General features: G+C 38.2%; 1 protein-coding gene across 1 annotated transcript; it reads right to left on the minus strand.

Annotated features, from left to right (window-relative positions):
- Positions 1–327: 327 nt before the first annotated feature.
- LOC143548745 (uncharacterized) lies at positions 328–1,483 on the minus strand. Its single transcript, XM_077039835.1, has 2 exons — positions 1,021–1,483; positions 328–374 (listed from the first exon to the last, which is right to left on the minus strand). The coding sequence occupies exons 1-2, from the start codon at positions 1,481–1,483 to the stop codon at positions 328–330; spliced, it is 510 nt and encodes a 169-aa protein (XP_076895950.1).
- Between the last annotated feature and the right edge of the window lie 15,806 nt (positions 1,484–17,289).

Here is a 17,289-nt window from a genome sequence, read left to right on the forward strand (position 1 = left end):
GGCTCTTATGGTCAGTGTAGATCGTACACCGGGTTCCATAGAGGTAATGCCTCCAGATTTTTAGTGCAAAGATGACGGCTCCAAGTTTTAAGTCATGGATCGTGTAGTTCTTTTCAGCGGTCTTCAGTTGTCGAGAAGCATATGCGATGACCTTTTCTCGTTGCATAAGCACACATCCAATTCCTTGCAGTGAAGCATCGCAGTAAACAACAAAGTCTTCTACTCCTTCGGGCAGTGATAGGATTGGCGCACTACACAGCTTGTCTTTCAGAGTTTGAAATGCTGTGTCATGTGCCTCGGTCCACTTATACACAATGCCCTTGCGGATTAAGGATGTGAGTGGTTGAGCAATTTTGGAAAATCCTCCAATAAATCTGCGATAATAACCAGCTAATCCCAGAAATTGACGGATCTCGGTGGGAGTTTTCGGGTTTGGCCAATCCTTGATTGCTTCAATCTTGGACTGGTCCACTTGGATTCCCTCCCCACTTACCACGTGGCCCAAAAATTTTACTTCACGCATCCAGAACTCGCACTTCGATAATTTGGCATACAGTTGTTCCTTCATGAGTAGCTCCATCATTAATCGCAAGTGCTCTTCATGTTCCTCCCTTGTCTTCGAATATATCAAGATGTCGTCTATGAACACAATGACGAATTTATCCAAATAAGGCTTACAAACACGATTCATGAGGTCCATGAATACGGCTGGGGTGTTTGTTAACCCAAATGGCATAACGGCGAACTCATAGTGTCCATAACGAGTACGAAACGCTGTTTTCGCAATGTCTTCTTCCCGAACTCGGAGTTGGTGATAACCCGACCTAAGGTCGACCTTAGAGTAGTAACTGGATCCTTGCAGCTGATCGAACAGATCATCAATACGTGGCAAGGGATACCGGTTCTTGGTCGTCACCTTATTAAGTTCCCGATAGTCGATACACATACGTAGAGTTCCATCCTTCTTCTTCTCGAATAGGACTGGGGCTCCCCACGGGGATGAACTGGGGCGTATGAAACCCTTATCTAGCAGTTCTTGCAATTGCTTAGACAGTTCCTCTAACTCCTTCGGAGCAAGGCGATACGATGCACGAGCTACAGGAACAGCTCCTTGTGTCAGGTCGATTTGAAACTCCACTTGTCTGTGAGGCGGAAGGCCAGGTAGGTCTTCGGGGAAAACCTCAGGAAAGTCTCTAACAATAGGGATCTGGTCGATTGAGACCTCCTCCTCCACAGCCTCGTCAGTACCTTTGTCGGTGATTAGGGCTAAGATCGCAGTATGGCCTTTACGCAGTAACTTCTGTGCCTTCATAAGGGAAATAATCCAAACTGTCGCACTCTCTTTCTCACCATGAACAATGAGAGTTTCTCCCCCAGGGAGAGGTACGCGGACGATCTTCTCGTGACAGACAACCTCGGCTCGGTGCTCGGACAACCAATCCATCCCAATAACTAAGTCGAAGCTACCAAGTTCAATCGGCATAAGATCTATGGGAAACAAATGACTAGACAATTCTACGGTACAACCCTTCAAAATATGGGACACTTGGATGGTTTTACCATCTGCTAACTCGATAGTGTACTTAGACTCTAGGGGAGATGGGGTGCTATTAACCATTTCACAAAATTTAGTTGACACGAAACTTCGATCGGCCCCGGTATCAAATAAAGTTAGCGCATAACAACCATTCATTTTATATTTACCGGTAATAGTTACGGAGTCGTTAGAAGTCTCACCTGAACCACCACCAATAATGAAGGCTCTTCCCCTGCCTTCACCTCCGTTGTTACCATTCCCATTGTTACCATTCTTCCCGTTGCCATTTGCCCCTCCGTTACCAGCATTCTTCAGTTTGGGGCAGTTTCTCTTAAAGTGACCCTCCTGTCCACACTCAAAACACCCTTTCGGGGCCTCTTGAGGTGGAGCTTGTTTCTGGGGGTTGTCTGCTCGACAAAACTTGGTTTCGTGGCCATGTCTGCCACACTTGTTGCACGGTACTTATCACATTTCCCCGCATGATGGAAGTTACACTTGTTACACTTTGGGAGTTTCCCCTGATATCCTCCCTGTTGTTGGTTCTGGCTCAGGTAGTTGTTCCTGCGAGGAGACTCAAACCGTCTCTGTTGATTGTGGCCTGAAGAGGTGCTCTTGTTGTTGGAGTTGTTGTTGCCACTACTCTCCCACTTGCGTTTATTATTGGATGTACCAGTAGCAGACTTCTTGGATGGGAGAGTGCCTTGTTTGACGGCTTGATCAGTTAACTTATGAGCTAACTGGACGGCATCGTGAATGTTGGCGGGATTTGCGATGTCACCATACTCTGGATCTGCGGAGGTAAACCGTCAATATACATTTCGACCCTCTTATAAGCAGGATCGACCATTTGAGGGCACAGTATCGCTAACTCATTGGATCGTGTCGTATAAGCCTCAATGTCAGAACCCTCCATCCGCAAATTCCAAAACTCATGCTCTAACTTCTGCACTTCACCACGCGGGTTATACTCGGTCTTGATTAGATTTTTGAATTCCTCCCATGACATAGCATTGGCCGCATTTAGACCCAACAACTGAACTTGGGTATTCCACCAAGTAAGTGCTGACTCCTCGAGAGTCCCTGTAGCAAACTTCACCTGGCTAGCAGCCGGGCAATTACACATAGCAAACACTGATTCTGCCTTCTCTATCCAGCGCAGCAAACCGACAGCCCCCTCGGTGCCTTTAAACGCATGGGGTTTACAATCCATGTAGTTCTTAAAGGTGCACCATGCGGCTCCTAGATTTTTGGTTCACAAAGTAAGTGTCATAATGACAGCAAAGTGCATACTTACCCCCTGCCGCCTGCCTCGGAATCTGGGCGGCTGCAATCGCTGCGGTCACATGCTCGTTGATGAGTGCCGCCAGTTCTGCTGGAGTGAGGTTGATGCTGCCCCTGCCATGGCCACGTCCACGTCCTGACATAATCCTACGCAGTCATGAACATAGACCGGATTAATGCCTTAATTCTAGTACATCAATAACAATCAAACAACTAATTTATGAACATCACAACACAATTTAAGAAAAACAATACTTGAAAAGATAACTTGTAATCCGATTACAATCATTCAATCCAAACATCATAGTTCAAAAATATCCTCTGTTGGATGGGAACAACCCTTCCACCTAGGTTCATAAAAGAAAGAAATCCAAACGAATACCAACTGACGATATCACTCGTCAGATACTCCCGATGACCCGCTCACCTCGGGCTCCTCCTCGGGGTCTTCCTCCGGATCCTCCTCGGGGTCCTCCTCTGGGTCTTCTTCAGGGTCCTCCACTGGGTCCTCTGGAGGTGCCAGCCGGTCCTCCAGATCCCGAATACGGTTATGAGCAATGTTCAGTTCGTTAGTCAGATCTATCACCCTGTCTGCAAGCATCTGCATCTTCTCACCTAGCCTCTCAACTTCAAAGGTTAACTTGTAGTGCATCTCTGACCTCCGATCGCAGAGCTCCCTCAAGAAATCCATCTTATGCTTGGCTCCACTCTGTTTCTGCGCTAGCTTAGCAATGTCCGACTTCATACCCTGTTTCCCACACTGCGCCTTATCCAGGCCAGAAACAAGTGCAGCTATCACCTGCTCAGGAGGGCATGACAGAGCGGGTAGAGTAGGGCAAGAAGGACCTACAACAGCTAGGGGTGGAACCTCCTCCTTCTCAATCATCATGGTCACCACCTCTGGGTACCATTCCCAGTCGCACTGGGGCTTAGGCAAGAACGTGTGCTCGGGTGAAGACTCCTCAGCAGTAGATGTGCCAGCATCAGGGATGGTCCGCTGCCTCTTCAGTCTCGGGGACGCAGGTGGTGTGCTCTCCTCAGCGATGATAGGTGCTTTCTCACGGGCGTGATCAGCTGACGACGAAGACATACTGTGGCACAAGGGTTGGGGTTGGGATGAGTGAGTGGTATCTCATGTATATATGTGCAGTGTAACTAATGCATCATGAAAAGCTATAGACCGGACTGCAACCTATATGAAATGTATGCAACCTGGTTCGCTATAACCAATGGCTCTGATACCAATCTGTCACACCCCTAAATTTCCACTAACGGAGTTTTACCGTAAGGCGGGTGACAAACCAGGATCCGAACACATTAATCACACCAAACGTCATCTATATGGTCTTAAAAGTTTTAACAAATCAAAATAAAATGTTCAGAGTACTTAAGTGCTAGTACGGAAGCTAAACAAAGTGCGGGAGCCATCTCCCAAAACAAGTTTAAATAATTCATGGCGCTACAAGCGCAAAACCAATATCAAATAATTGTTTTCAAACTTAAACCAATGCGAGTCCATGCATGCAATGTTATCCTAATCCAAGTGCTTGCTAGTGACCTGAGGAAAACATGCTAAAAAGAGTCAACACATATGGTTGGTGAGATCACAGGTTTTCAAAGTAAGTTATGCTCTATCAGTTCATAAAAATTTATAAATAAAAGTGGCCCATAGTTAACTACACTTAGTTAACTCGTTGCCGCATAGTGTTATGTTTTCATCACGACCGAAGCTGACTAGTTATTGCCTCAAGTCAAGTATTGCCAAAACTTAACAATGTTTGGTCAAAGTTACACCCCGTTCGACCTCCAGTCGAGAAAAATGCCGGGTGGGGTTTGTCAAACCCAATAGTACTATTTAAATTTACCACGCCAGTTAACCTTAGTTAACGGTCCGATGTTCGTGAGGACTTTCCATGGCAAAGAAACACTACGTTATAAGCAACCAAACGGTTGTGTAAAGATTTAGAGCAAGTAAAGTAAAACAGTTTTGCATGTTTCCTCCCCCAAAGGAAAGGTATAAAAGTGGGGCCGTAAACTCACCTTGTTGGTGCTTCGGGTATTACACAAATCCGACCGAAGTAAATGCGTCACGTGTTAAGACCCTAAAAATGCAAGTACGTAAGTAACTTGTGGGATGGTTCCTAGAACCACTAGTATCCAACAATCTCCCATTGTTTTTAAAAAGACTTTTGACCAAAGTTTGACTTTTGTTGACTTTGACTAAAGTTGACTTTGACTAAAGTTTTAACCTTTGACTAAAATATTGACCTTTGACTAAAAGGTTGGACTTAGAATGTTTACCTTATAATTCTAGTCACACTTAATCAATCATCAAGTATACACACTTAGCCATATTCCTTGCAATTCTATGATCAATACACTTTCACAACATCACAAGCAAGACTAACTATTTAGGAAACTAGTTCTAAGTTGACTTAAAAAGTCAAAGTTCTAATTTACCACAACTAACATATCACAATTTGCAATTATCTCAATTCAACTAACACCTTTATCACCTTTAACAATTTATACCACCTAAACCGATTTTTCTCATCAATCAAAACTCACAATTAAATTACCAAATAAATCACACATGTACACATCAGTATTAGGTTCAACATATATTTTTCTCACAATTTTTGGATTTACCAATTCGTCCAGAATATTCATATACTACAACAACATGATTTATATTTCTACAACAACACAGCAGTAATCAAAAATTTGTCAAAAATTCCATATTTGTCCATTTGATGCAAGACCAATTGGACTAGATTCCTAATTCAATTTACAACATCCTAGAAGTAGAATTATATCCATATCTATTTTTATCATCAAGTTATGAAATTTACAACTCAACTCAGAATTATTTTCTCTAATTTAGATTTGCATCCTGATTTTGTAAATTAATAAAAAGTATTCAAACAGTGTCCAAAAATTAATATTTCGGACTTTCTAAAAACTAGATTCAAAGTACATGTTCATAGAATCAAAAATCGATCAAAAACTCAAACATATCATCAAGTTATCAACAATCCAAATCCGTAACATCTAATCTGCCAATAAACAGTTTTAACCACAATCAACTACAAATCACAACTTTTCTATCCTTTGACTCAACAATCATCAAGAAACATTCTTACCAAATCAAATTGCATGTCTTATTTTTATCCATTTGATTTCATAATAAGAACACAAGTATTTATAAAGGACTCAAAATATTAATCAAGACTCATACAAAAATCCTTTTTATTTGTTAAACTTTGATCATCCCCTTTCATGATCCAACCATTTGGATACAAGGTTCATATGAATTAAAAGAAAAAGAAACATATAAACATAATAATCTACTCACTTTGCTTGATCAAATGCTTAAACCCTTGTTTACTAATAATCACCAACTCTTGTGTTATGGAGAAAATACTAGAAGATGATTGTTTGTATGAAAGAAAATGAGAGTATGTGTGTGTGTGTGAGTATCACGGCCAAAGAGAGAGGAAAAGGGAAAGGAAAAGGTGTTGGCATCCAATAGTTGTAACCTCCTTGTTATTAACAACCCCTTTATGATTGATTTAATGAATATGATACTTAGGTTATCTTTTATTTATTTATTTGTGACATGGTACATAATTTAATAAACATTTCCTATGTAACATAAAATAAGGTTCCATTTAAATAATAAACATGTTACATGACATACAATATAACCTATTTAATCATTTAGCTTACTTACAATCACATCATCATGTAATAACCATAATATTACATATTAATCACATAGCACATTATACTTATCATACATGTTTATTATAACATGCAAGACGAGTTTATTATCCTAGTTATAATTAGTCACTTATCCTTGTTTAAGTCACCAATGACACGTTGACTTAAATGTACGCATACATGACATCACATGTACAAGAGTTCATACTCATAGTTAACAGAACTAACTGAGTTTATAGACATAGTCAACAGGATTTAACTGGGTTTAGTTAACAGAGTTAACTTAAAAATGCCGGATGTCACAGATTGATAAGGAGGATTATGAAATCAGGAAAAGGGTTGAAAAGAAAACTACAGATTGTATGGAGTATAGAGAGTATTTGAGAAAACAAGGACTTAATGAGAAAGATCTGAGCAGAATGAGTTTCCATGATTTACAAAGACATTATAATACAACTAGAGAAACAATCGAGAAAGAGGAGAAGGAGAGGTTTGAAAGAGAAGCAAAGCTAGATGAAAAGATAGATGTTGTGATGAAGAAGTATGGAGGGAAATGTAAGTACTTGATAGAGAAAGGGATGGATCCTGAGTTATTTGATAGCCTGACAAAAGAAAAGGTTGAATCTCACTTTAGAAGATTATCCATGAAAGATCAACCAGAAACCTCTGCAAAAAGACCAAGACTTGTAAATTTGAATTGAAAAGAAGAAAAAGTGGAAAAATGAACAATTGGTTTTGTTAGAGAAGCTGATGGAGGCTAGGGGGAGATTAAGTGAACTTGAAGGGATGAGCATATCAGACAAACTGGAACTATACTTATCTGAAATAGAGAAGGATGATTTAGAAAGAGCTGAAGCCTCAAACGCTCCTACCCCTGTGGAAGTCAAACCAGAACCTGTTGAAAATAGAGATCCATGGAAGATGAGGAGATGATCAAGATCCTGAAAGGAATAATGAAAAATAAGGGTATGAAAGGAAATGTTTTTGATATGTTAGGAAGAGTCCAGGTTGAGCTTCAGGCAAATCAGGATATTAAAAGGAAGCTTGTTGTTGCTGTTCCGGATACGTGGGGGGAGACAAATAAGATCTCGGAGATTAAGATTGAATATGATTGGGAGCCCCCCAGATGTTCTCTATGTGAGGTGTTTGGTCATTCGAACACTCAATGCCCGAAACAAGTTCATGATAAAAAGTTAAATGAAGAACCAACGAAAGTCACTAATGATGATGGTTTCCAGAGGGTGAAGGGAAAGAAAAAAGTTATTGTCAAAAAACATAATCTTGTCTATCGACCGGTCGTTAAACCTGCTGTGTCACAACCTATAAATAAACCACCTGCTCATGGACAAGTTAATAATCATCCTGTGGGTAAACCTACAACTCCTATGGCTGTGGGGGTCCAGTTAAAGGAAAAGCATGCTGTCCAAACAAGTAACCGGTTTGGTAATTTGGCGGATGAATCGGAAAGTGATGCAGATGATGATGATGTGGAGGAGCTGTTTACGGATGTGGCTAAAGCTATGAAAGCGGATATTGGTTCTGAGGGTGCAAGCACACTCGGTGAATTGGGTGTTTAATGGGGTACCATCGCCACTTGGAATATAAGAGGGTTGAACCGCCCTCTTAAACAAAAAGAGGTTCGTAAGGTAATCCAAGAGAATAATATTCAGGTGTGTGCTATTCTTGAGTCTCACGTCAAATTAAACGCGGTTTTTGATGTTTGTAAGAAGATTTGTAAAAATTGGGATTGGACCAGCAATGGTAGTGTTTGTGATAAAGGTACTCGGATTATTGTGGGGTGGAATACGGATTTGGTTGATCTTATGGTTATTGATTATTCGAACCAGGTTCTTCACGTTCAGTTAAAGTTTAAGCTTGATAGCAAGGTGATGTATGGTTCTTTCGTGTATGCTGAGAATTGTTATTTGAAAAGAAGGGAATTATGGCATAATCTTGCTGTTCATAAACAATTCACTCGTGGTAAACCTTGGGCTTTACTTGGAGATTTTAATTGTGCTCTTAATTTGGAAGACAGCTTGCATGGTTCTTCCAAAATTTCCACTGGGATGCTTGATTTTCGTGATTGTGTTAAGAACATTGAAGTTGAGGATATTAATGGGGTCGGACTCCAATTCACTTGGAGCAATAAACCGAAAACGGGTATGGGTCTTTTCAAAAAGCTTGATAGGGTGATGGGAAACTCTAAGTTCATGGAGATTTTTAATGATTCTTCGGCGGTGTTCCTTCCATACCGGATCTCAGACCACTCTCCATGTTTATTGAAATTCCCCTCTCTTATTAAAGGTAAGCCTAAACCGTTTAAATTCCCTAATTTCTTGATTGGAAAACCGGGTTATAATGATATTATTGCTAACGGCTGGAATATTGAGGTGAATGGTTATCACATGTTTCGCGTGGTAAAGAAACTCCAAAACTTAAAACATCCTATCCGTTCTTTGCTGCACCGGCAAGGCAATCTCCACAAGAAAGTTAATGATCTGAGAACCCTTCTGGATGCTTGTCAAACCCGTCTAGACATTGATCCTACTAATTTGGAGATGATTCGGGAGCAGAGTAGTTATCTCAAGGCTTATCATGAGGCGGCTAAAGATGAGGAAGAATTCCTTAAACAGAAGGCTAAAGTTGATTGGTTAAAGCTTGGTGACTCTAATACTGCGTACTTTCACAATTCCTTGAAAATGCGAAACCATAGGGGTCGTATTGATATTATAAGTGATGCTCAGGGTCGTTTATTTGAGGGGTTGGATGTTCCTTCGGTGTTTGTTAATCATTTTAGGAACATTTTTGGTTCAGATTTGCAACCATTGAGAAAACCGGATAATCAGATTTTTACTACTAAGCTCACGGCCTCTCAGGCGGAGCTTATGGTTAGACCTATATCCGATTTGGAAATCAAGGATGCGTTTTTCTCTATTGGGAATTCCAAAGCGCCGGGTCCTGATGGGTTCTCCTCGGCTTTCTTCAAAAGTTCTTGGGATATTGTTGGGAAAGATGTTTGTTTGGCGGTTCATGAATTTTTCAGAAAAGGAAGTCTCCTTAAACAGGTAAACCACACTATTATTGCCCTTATTCCCAAAGTGACCAACATTGTGACTCCTAATGATTTTCGCCCCATCTCGTGCTGCAACACTTTATATAAATGCATTACCAAGATTATCTCGGTTCGTATGATGAAGGGTTTGGAGTCGTTAATTGATATCAATCAGTCTGCGTTTGTGCCTGGGCGTAGGATTTCTGATAACATCCTTTTGACCCAAGAGTTAATGCATAATTATCACACTAATAATGGTCCGCCTAGATGAGCTTTTAAAGTTGATATCCAGAAAGCTTACGATACGGTCAGTTGGGACTTCATTCGTGATATTCTTTTTGGGTATGGTTTCCACGATAAGATGATTCATTGGATAATGGAGTGCATAACCACTTCTTCCTTTTCGATATCCGTTAATGGGAACTTACACGGGTTCTTTAGTGGTAAAAGAGGTCTGAGACAGGGAGATCCGATGTCCCCTTATATTTTCACACTGGTTATGCAAGCTCTCACGTTAATTTTGCATCGAAAGGTTCGTATTGAACGCTCGTTCCGTTTTCATCGCTATTGTGAAAAATTAAATATTATCAATATTTGCTTTGCGGATGATTTGTTCCTGTTTGCTCGAGGTGATGTGAATTCTGCTAAAACTATTATGGGGGCTCTGAATGATTTCAAAGATGTGTCCGGGCTTACTCCGAGTGTTCCGAAAAGTACCGCGTTTTTCTGTAATGTCCCGGACCGCGTTAAAAGTGGTATTTTGAGTATTATGCCCTTCGTTGAGGGAAGGCTCCCGGTTAAATACTTGGGAGTTCCACTTATTTCCACGAGGTTAAATTACCGTGATTGTAAGAGGTTGCTGGATTGTATGGATAGTCGGATTGGAGATTGGAAGAATAAAACTTTGTCCTTTGCGGGTAAACTGCAGCTGGTCAGGTCTGTTCTGTCGTCCTTATATATTTATTGGTCTGCTGTGTTTTCACTCCCTTCTAGACTTATTGCTGATCTTGAGAAACGGATTAAAAATTTCCTTTGGGACTATGGTCACAATAAGGGAAAGCATAAAGTCTCTTGGGATATGGTGTGTCGGCCGAAATGTGAAGGTGGTTTGGGTATCCGGCGTATCCGGGATGTCAATAACTCTCTTCTGGTTTATCATATTTGGAGTTTAATCAATGTTCGTAATTCGTTGTGGGTTAAATGGGTTCATGAGTATAAAATGAAGGGGCGAAATTTTTGGAGCTTGCAGATTCCTAACTCGTGTACTTGGGGGTGGAGGAAAATTCTTCAGTTTCGTCCCCGTATTAGACAGTTTATATGGCATGAAATTGGTAATGGGAGAGCTACTTCAGTTTGGTACGATAAATGGGATGTTCTTTGTCCTTTAATTGATTATATCAACCCTAGAGCAATTCATCGGGCAGGATTGTCTTTAGAGACCTGTGTCAGTGATATTGTTCATCATAATAACTGGGGTTGGCCGCCTAATTGGTCGTTGAGATACCCAATTCTTTCGAACTTAAAAGATGTAAGTCTTTGTCCGGATATGAGGGACAAGATAGTGGTTTTGGATGAGAATGGGACTTCAATGAATTTCTCGACTTCAGGTATATGGCATATTCTTCGGAGACCGGCGGATAAGGTGTCCTGGGTGCATGTTGTTTGGTTCTCTCAATGTGTTCCAAAACACTCCTTTATGTTGTGGACTGTGATTCATGACAGGTTGAGCACGCAGAATCGTATTATGGGGTGGAAGATTGGTGGGTATCCAAATCATAACTTGTATTGCTGCCTTCTTTGTAATGGAGAGCCGGATTCGCGTAATCATCTCTTCTTTGACTGTAAGTTCTCTTCTGAGGTTTGGAGTATTGTAAAAATGAAGGGGAAGTTTCAGGGGTGCAGAAATGGTTGGGCGAATATTCTCCAATATGTGTCTCAATTTGGAAGGTCCAACTCTATTGATAATGTTGTTAATCAGCTGTTATTTGGGGCGTCGGTGTACGTTATTTGGAAGGAGCGAAATAACCGGCTTTTCAGGAACTCCTTGAAGACTCCTACGACTGTTGCTGAAGAAATTATTAGGGGTACTCGCCTAAAGCTTATGACTCTAAAGTTCAAGAATTCGGAACGGATTAATCGGGTTCTCGAGGATTGGCACTTTCCGCGGGGAGTTTCCCATCAAATTGATGATAATGGTTGATTTGTTTTTTGTTTTGTTTTTTCCTTGGTTCTTGTGTAAGCTTTAGCTGTGTTTACCAGTTTTGGTGGTTTTGGTTTGTCTACTCTTGTATGGCATGTCATACTTGAGAACTAATATGGCACTCTGTCATATTACTTGTATTTTTTGGATGTGTGAATGCATTTAACCGGGTGAACCCCTTTACCCAAAAAAAAAAAAAAAGCACGACTAAAAAAATTATTTTATGAACAGTGTTACCAGCACACTTGAGTTGTCTTAATAAGTTATCTTTTAACAAAGGGTTAAAGGGATTCATGAAGAACAGTTTGCTCATAGGACCATATCGAGCAAAGTTTGCTATGGTCAAGAAGATTGAAGTCTGCTAGATGAATATTTTTTTAGGAAAATATTCTAAGTAAAGTCTACTCGGAGAACTGTTTACCAGCACACATCAAGGTTACCAGGTCTGCTTGAAGAAGACGAAAGGCACAAAAGTCTACCCGAAGACCTGTTTTTACACATAGAATCATTTGTAATATGTTTTACGAATATGTATCAATCACTAGGGTTTCCAGATGTCAGGACAGCTGTCAGGTAGTGGCAGACATATAAATAGAATATTTTAGGGCATGCCTACCACGGATCACGCTTTACACTTTTCAGACCTGCTGAATATTCCTGAATTAAGTGTGACGGCTGTCCTAAGAATTGTACAGAAAAACATTGCTTACAGAAACCCTAATTGATTTGCATTTGTATGAATCTTTTTATAAATGGAAATATTTTGAGTTAATGTTTGCGTATGTTACATTTTACAATCTTTAAGCAACAATCTTGTGTGTTAGTGATTCTGCCGTTAACAAACATTTATTCTTACTCTAAATAGCAAGTCGTTAACCTTCTTGTCGACACATCACTGTGTGGGTTACGACAATAATATTTAGTGATTATGTGATCATACGGGACCGACAATAAGTTTACTCGAAACTCATACACAAAGAATATTTAGACACATTCATATGAAACATTCATAAAGTATGCTCGGATGAGTTGAACTTCCAATAAAACACCTAAGTTTACTCGAAAGTTTGAAAACATCAAAGTTTGCTTGAAAGTACATAATCAAATATATGCATAGCAAACAACTATCAAGTATGTTCGAATGAGTTATACTTCAAATAAAACACCTAAGTTTACTCGAATGTTTAAATAAAATAAAGTTCACTCGAAATTACATATTCAAGCATATCCAGAGTGAAAATGCAACACTTTTAGACTTAAACCAATTATAAAAACTTTACTCAATTTGGTTCAAAGTTTAAGAGGAAATGGTGCATAATGAGATCAAATTTCAGTTTACTCAATTTAAATCCTTTTCTCTCTTATGAAAAGATCTCAACATGGGATCATATTGATTAAGTCACATTTCAATACTTCATTCTTATGACACATTAGGTAGGTTAATAGCAGGTAATTACATAGCATGAATTTCATTACTTTGGTGATATGTTTAAGGTTCAATTGGTTGCATAATACATAAATGGATAACACTTATTGAACTATGATGTTCCATATGTCTTCTAAAGGCTTATTTGGCTTTCTCCAGATCACCCCAAATTGACTTCAACCCCCTGATATTTGGTCAAATTACTTTACGACAGAACGTTTATAAAAATACTTAATAATTCAACTTTTCAAACATTTGAGGTTGAACGTTGGACTTACTTGCCATGCAATACGGACTTACATGTCTTTCATTCAAGGTGTTTAGGACTCATTTTGATGCCCCGCCTCTGTAGTTTTAATTTAAATCCTAAGGTTTGTAATTTTATCAACTATTGGTTGATTTATAATCTTTTTGTTCAAATTTGTTCTTTGTCATATATATAAATCGTTTCATTTTGAGTAATTAAATACCAACAAGCTTTTGTATGAGTGGTTAATTACTTTTCTGCCTGTCATTCGAAGAGATGTATCTTGAAACATGCATATTTCAGCAATGTATCTCCACATCAAGTTTAGCATATTCATTATGTTTATATCACCTCAATTTTTACACATCATGGATAGCTAACATACATATCAATGACTGCACTAGTAGTGTTTTCAGCCTATTAAATCCATATGATTGGTATAAATAATCAATCTACTATCGTTCCCCAAAAGGTTGGATCAATTTTCATTGAAAAACCTTTGAAGACTCTATAAAGCTTGAACTGAATAATCTTATCATTTCTCTAAACCATTAACGTGCTCAGTTTGTCAAAAAGATTTACTCTGAAAACTTGTTAAAGAAACTTTATTTTAGCACAAGTTTGTTATCAAAGCACAAATTTGACACAAGCAATCAATAACATACTCAAGAGTAATAAAAAATGAAAGGTATGCTCTAACACAATCAGACTAACATAAAGTTCTATTAAAGATAAATCATGTATAGTCTTTTCCTTTTCTAAGCAAAATATCGTTTCAGATAATTAATTCATAAGCAAGATATCAGATAAGCATGCAAACAATCATTTCAACATAGATGCAATCATAATTAACAAGACATCATTATCAACACAGAAACATACCTGAGCATCATATTTATCTAAGGTTGACATATTCATTTAAGCACACGTCAGTTAAACATATTCACAAATTCAAACACAGAACATAACTTACTCACTCAAGATCTTTAATCAAATAGTCAGTTAGCACATTGAGCATACATCATTAATCAGACTTTATCAGAGTTGATCATGCCTAAAGCTTTTAATAGAAAATGAAATCTTGTTTTATCTAGTGGCTTGGTGAACAAATCAGCCAGGTTGTCATTATTGCCAACTGTTTTAATTTCTGTTAGTCCTTTCTCACTGCATTCTATGATAAAATGGTGTCTGATTACAATATGCTTGGTCTTTGAGTGTTGGACTGGATTCTTAATAATGAATAATGCAGCAGTATTATCAATATAAATAGGAGTGTTCAAGTAATTCAAACCATAGTCCAACAATTGATTTTGAATCTGGAGGACTTGAGCACACCAAGCAGAGGCAACAATGTATTCAGCTTCAGCAATGGAGATTGAAACAGTTGTTTGCTTCTTGCATTTCCATGATACTATCCTGTCTCCCAAGAATTGACATCTACCTGATGTAGACTTTCTACTCATGTTACATCCATCATAATCACTGTCTGTGTATGCAAGTAGATCAAAGGCATGGTTCTTAGGATACCAGATACCCAAATCAGCCTTTCCTTTCAGATATATAAAGATTCTCTTGACAAAAATCATATGAGAAACTTTTGGATTTGGTTGAAATCTTTCACACACACATACAACAAACATAATGTATGATCTTGAAGCATTTAGTGTAACATTCATTAATTTTCAAAACCGAAAATTCGACCCGTTTTTTAATTTTCGGTTTTGTTTCTATTTAAACTTATATATTTTTATAATATTATTAATTAATCTCTTTTTCGTTAATATATTTTATGTGATCATTTCTATGCAATTATACTTTTCATTACCCTTGAGTATTACATGCTTATTTAAAACATTTATAATCAAGATCAAATATTTATGTACATGTCCCATGCAATTTGCTACTACTACTACTACTACTACTACTACTACTACTACTACTACTACTACTACTACTACTACTACTACTACTTATTATTATTATTATTATTATTATTATTATTATTATTATGTTACTTAACTAATAAAAACTAATGAATGTTTTAATTAAATAAAGTTTATTAAAATAGTTAAACCTTTTGAATGCGCTATTAAACTATTTTTAATTTGTGTTTTAATTATATTAAACATGACTTAATTTCTTTAATTCCATAAGACATAACAACTCTATATTATCACTATAAAAGGAGGACAAATCCTCCATTATATTTCACACTTCAATACATTATTTTCTTAAGCTTAAGATCACTAACAAGTAAGTTTTTACCATTTCATGCATTTTATAGCTATTTTTTTGATATTTATCTTGAATGTTCATATTTGTTCATAAGTTGTTCTTCATGATCATGTTACTTTTATCATAAAAGTCTTATATTTTGGTTTTAAGAATCATTATGATCATGATATCCAAGATAAACACTATGATTTTTCTAAATCTTGGATCAAACCTAGTTATTTTGCAAGAACAAGCATGGATATATATTTATCTAAATTTATGATTTGTTGATCATTATAAACTTATAAGTTTTCTTTTAAATAAGATGATTTATAAAAATTTCTTTTATTTAAAATATTTCACAATAGATATAGCATACTTTTTTTTGGGTAAAGGGATTCACCCGGTTAAATGCATTCCACACAAACAAAAAGTACAAGTAATATGACAGAGTGCCATATTAGTTCTCATGTATGACATGCCATACAAGAGTAAACAAACCAAAACCACCAAACATTGGTAAACACAGCCAAAGCTTACACAAGAACAATGTAAATAAACAAAACTAAAACAAATCAACCATTATCATCAATCTGGTGATAAACTCCCCGCGGAAAGTGCCAATCCTCGAGAACCCGAAAAACCCGTTCAGAATTCTTGAAGTTTAGAGTCATAAGCTTTAGGCGCGTCCCCCTAATGATTTCGTCCGCAACCATCTTCGGAGTCATGAAAGAGTTCTTGAAAAGCCGGTTGTTTCGCTCCTTCCAGATAACGTAAACCGAAGCCCCAAATAGCAGCCGATTAACAACATTTTCAATAGAGTTGGACATTCCAAATTGAGACACATATTGAAGAATATTCGCCCAACCATTCCTACATCCCTGAAACTTCCCTTTCATTCTTACAATACTCCAAACCTCAGCAGTGAACTTACACTCAAAGAAGAGGTGGTTACGAGAATCCGGCTCTCCATTACAAAGAGGGCAGCAATACAAGTTATAATTTGGATACCCACCAATTTTCCATCCCATAATACGATTCTGCGTGCTCAACCTATCATGAAGCACAATCCACAACATAAAGGAGTGTTTTGGAACACATTGAGAGAACCAAACAACATGCACCCAAGACACCTTATCAGCCGGTCTCCGAATAAGATTCCAAATTCCAGACGCCGAGAAATTCATTGAAGTCCCATTCTCATCCATTACCACGATCTTGTCCCTCTCATCCGGACAAATGCTGACTTCTTTTAGGTTCAAAAGAATTGGATACCTCAAAATCCAATCAGGCGGCCAACCCCAGTCATTATGATGAACAACATCACTGACACAGGTCTCTAAAGACAAGCCAGCACGATGAATAGCTCTAGGGTTAATATATTCAATTAAAGGACAAATCTCATCCCACTTATCATACCAAACTGAAGTAGATCTCCCATTCCCAATTTCATGCCATATAAATTTTCTAATCTGAGGACGGAACTGAAGAATTTTCCTCCATCCCCACGTACACGAGTTAGGAATCTGCAAGCTCCAAAAATTTCGCCCCTTCATTTTATACTCATAAATCCATTTAACCCACAACGAGTTACGCACATTGATTAAGC

This window comes from Bidens hawaiensis, unplaced genomic scaffold (assembly GCF_021521415.1).
Source record: "Bidens hawaiensis isolate Kalapana, Puna unplaced genomic scaffold, B.hawaiensis_p1.1 tig00015246_1, whole genome shotgun sequence".
NCBI classification, from domain to species: domain Eukaryota; kingdom Viridiplantae; phylum Streptophyta; class Magnoliopsida; order Asterales; family Asteraceae; genus Bidens; species Bidens hawaiensis.

What these genes read in the sequence shown, in the direction of transcription:
- LOC143548745 (XM_077039835.1), bottom strand. Translation starts at nt 1,483, where the DNA reads ATGCCGATTGAACTTGGTAGCTTCGACTTAGTTATTGGGATGGATTGG. An exon ending in GCAAGAACTGCTAGATAAGG is followed by an intron (nt 375 to 1,020) that starts GTTTCATACGCC and finishes TTATTATCGCAG; the next exon opens with ATTTATTGGAGGATTTTCCA.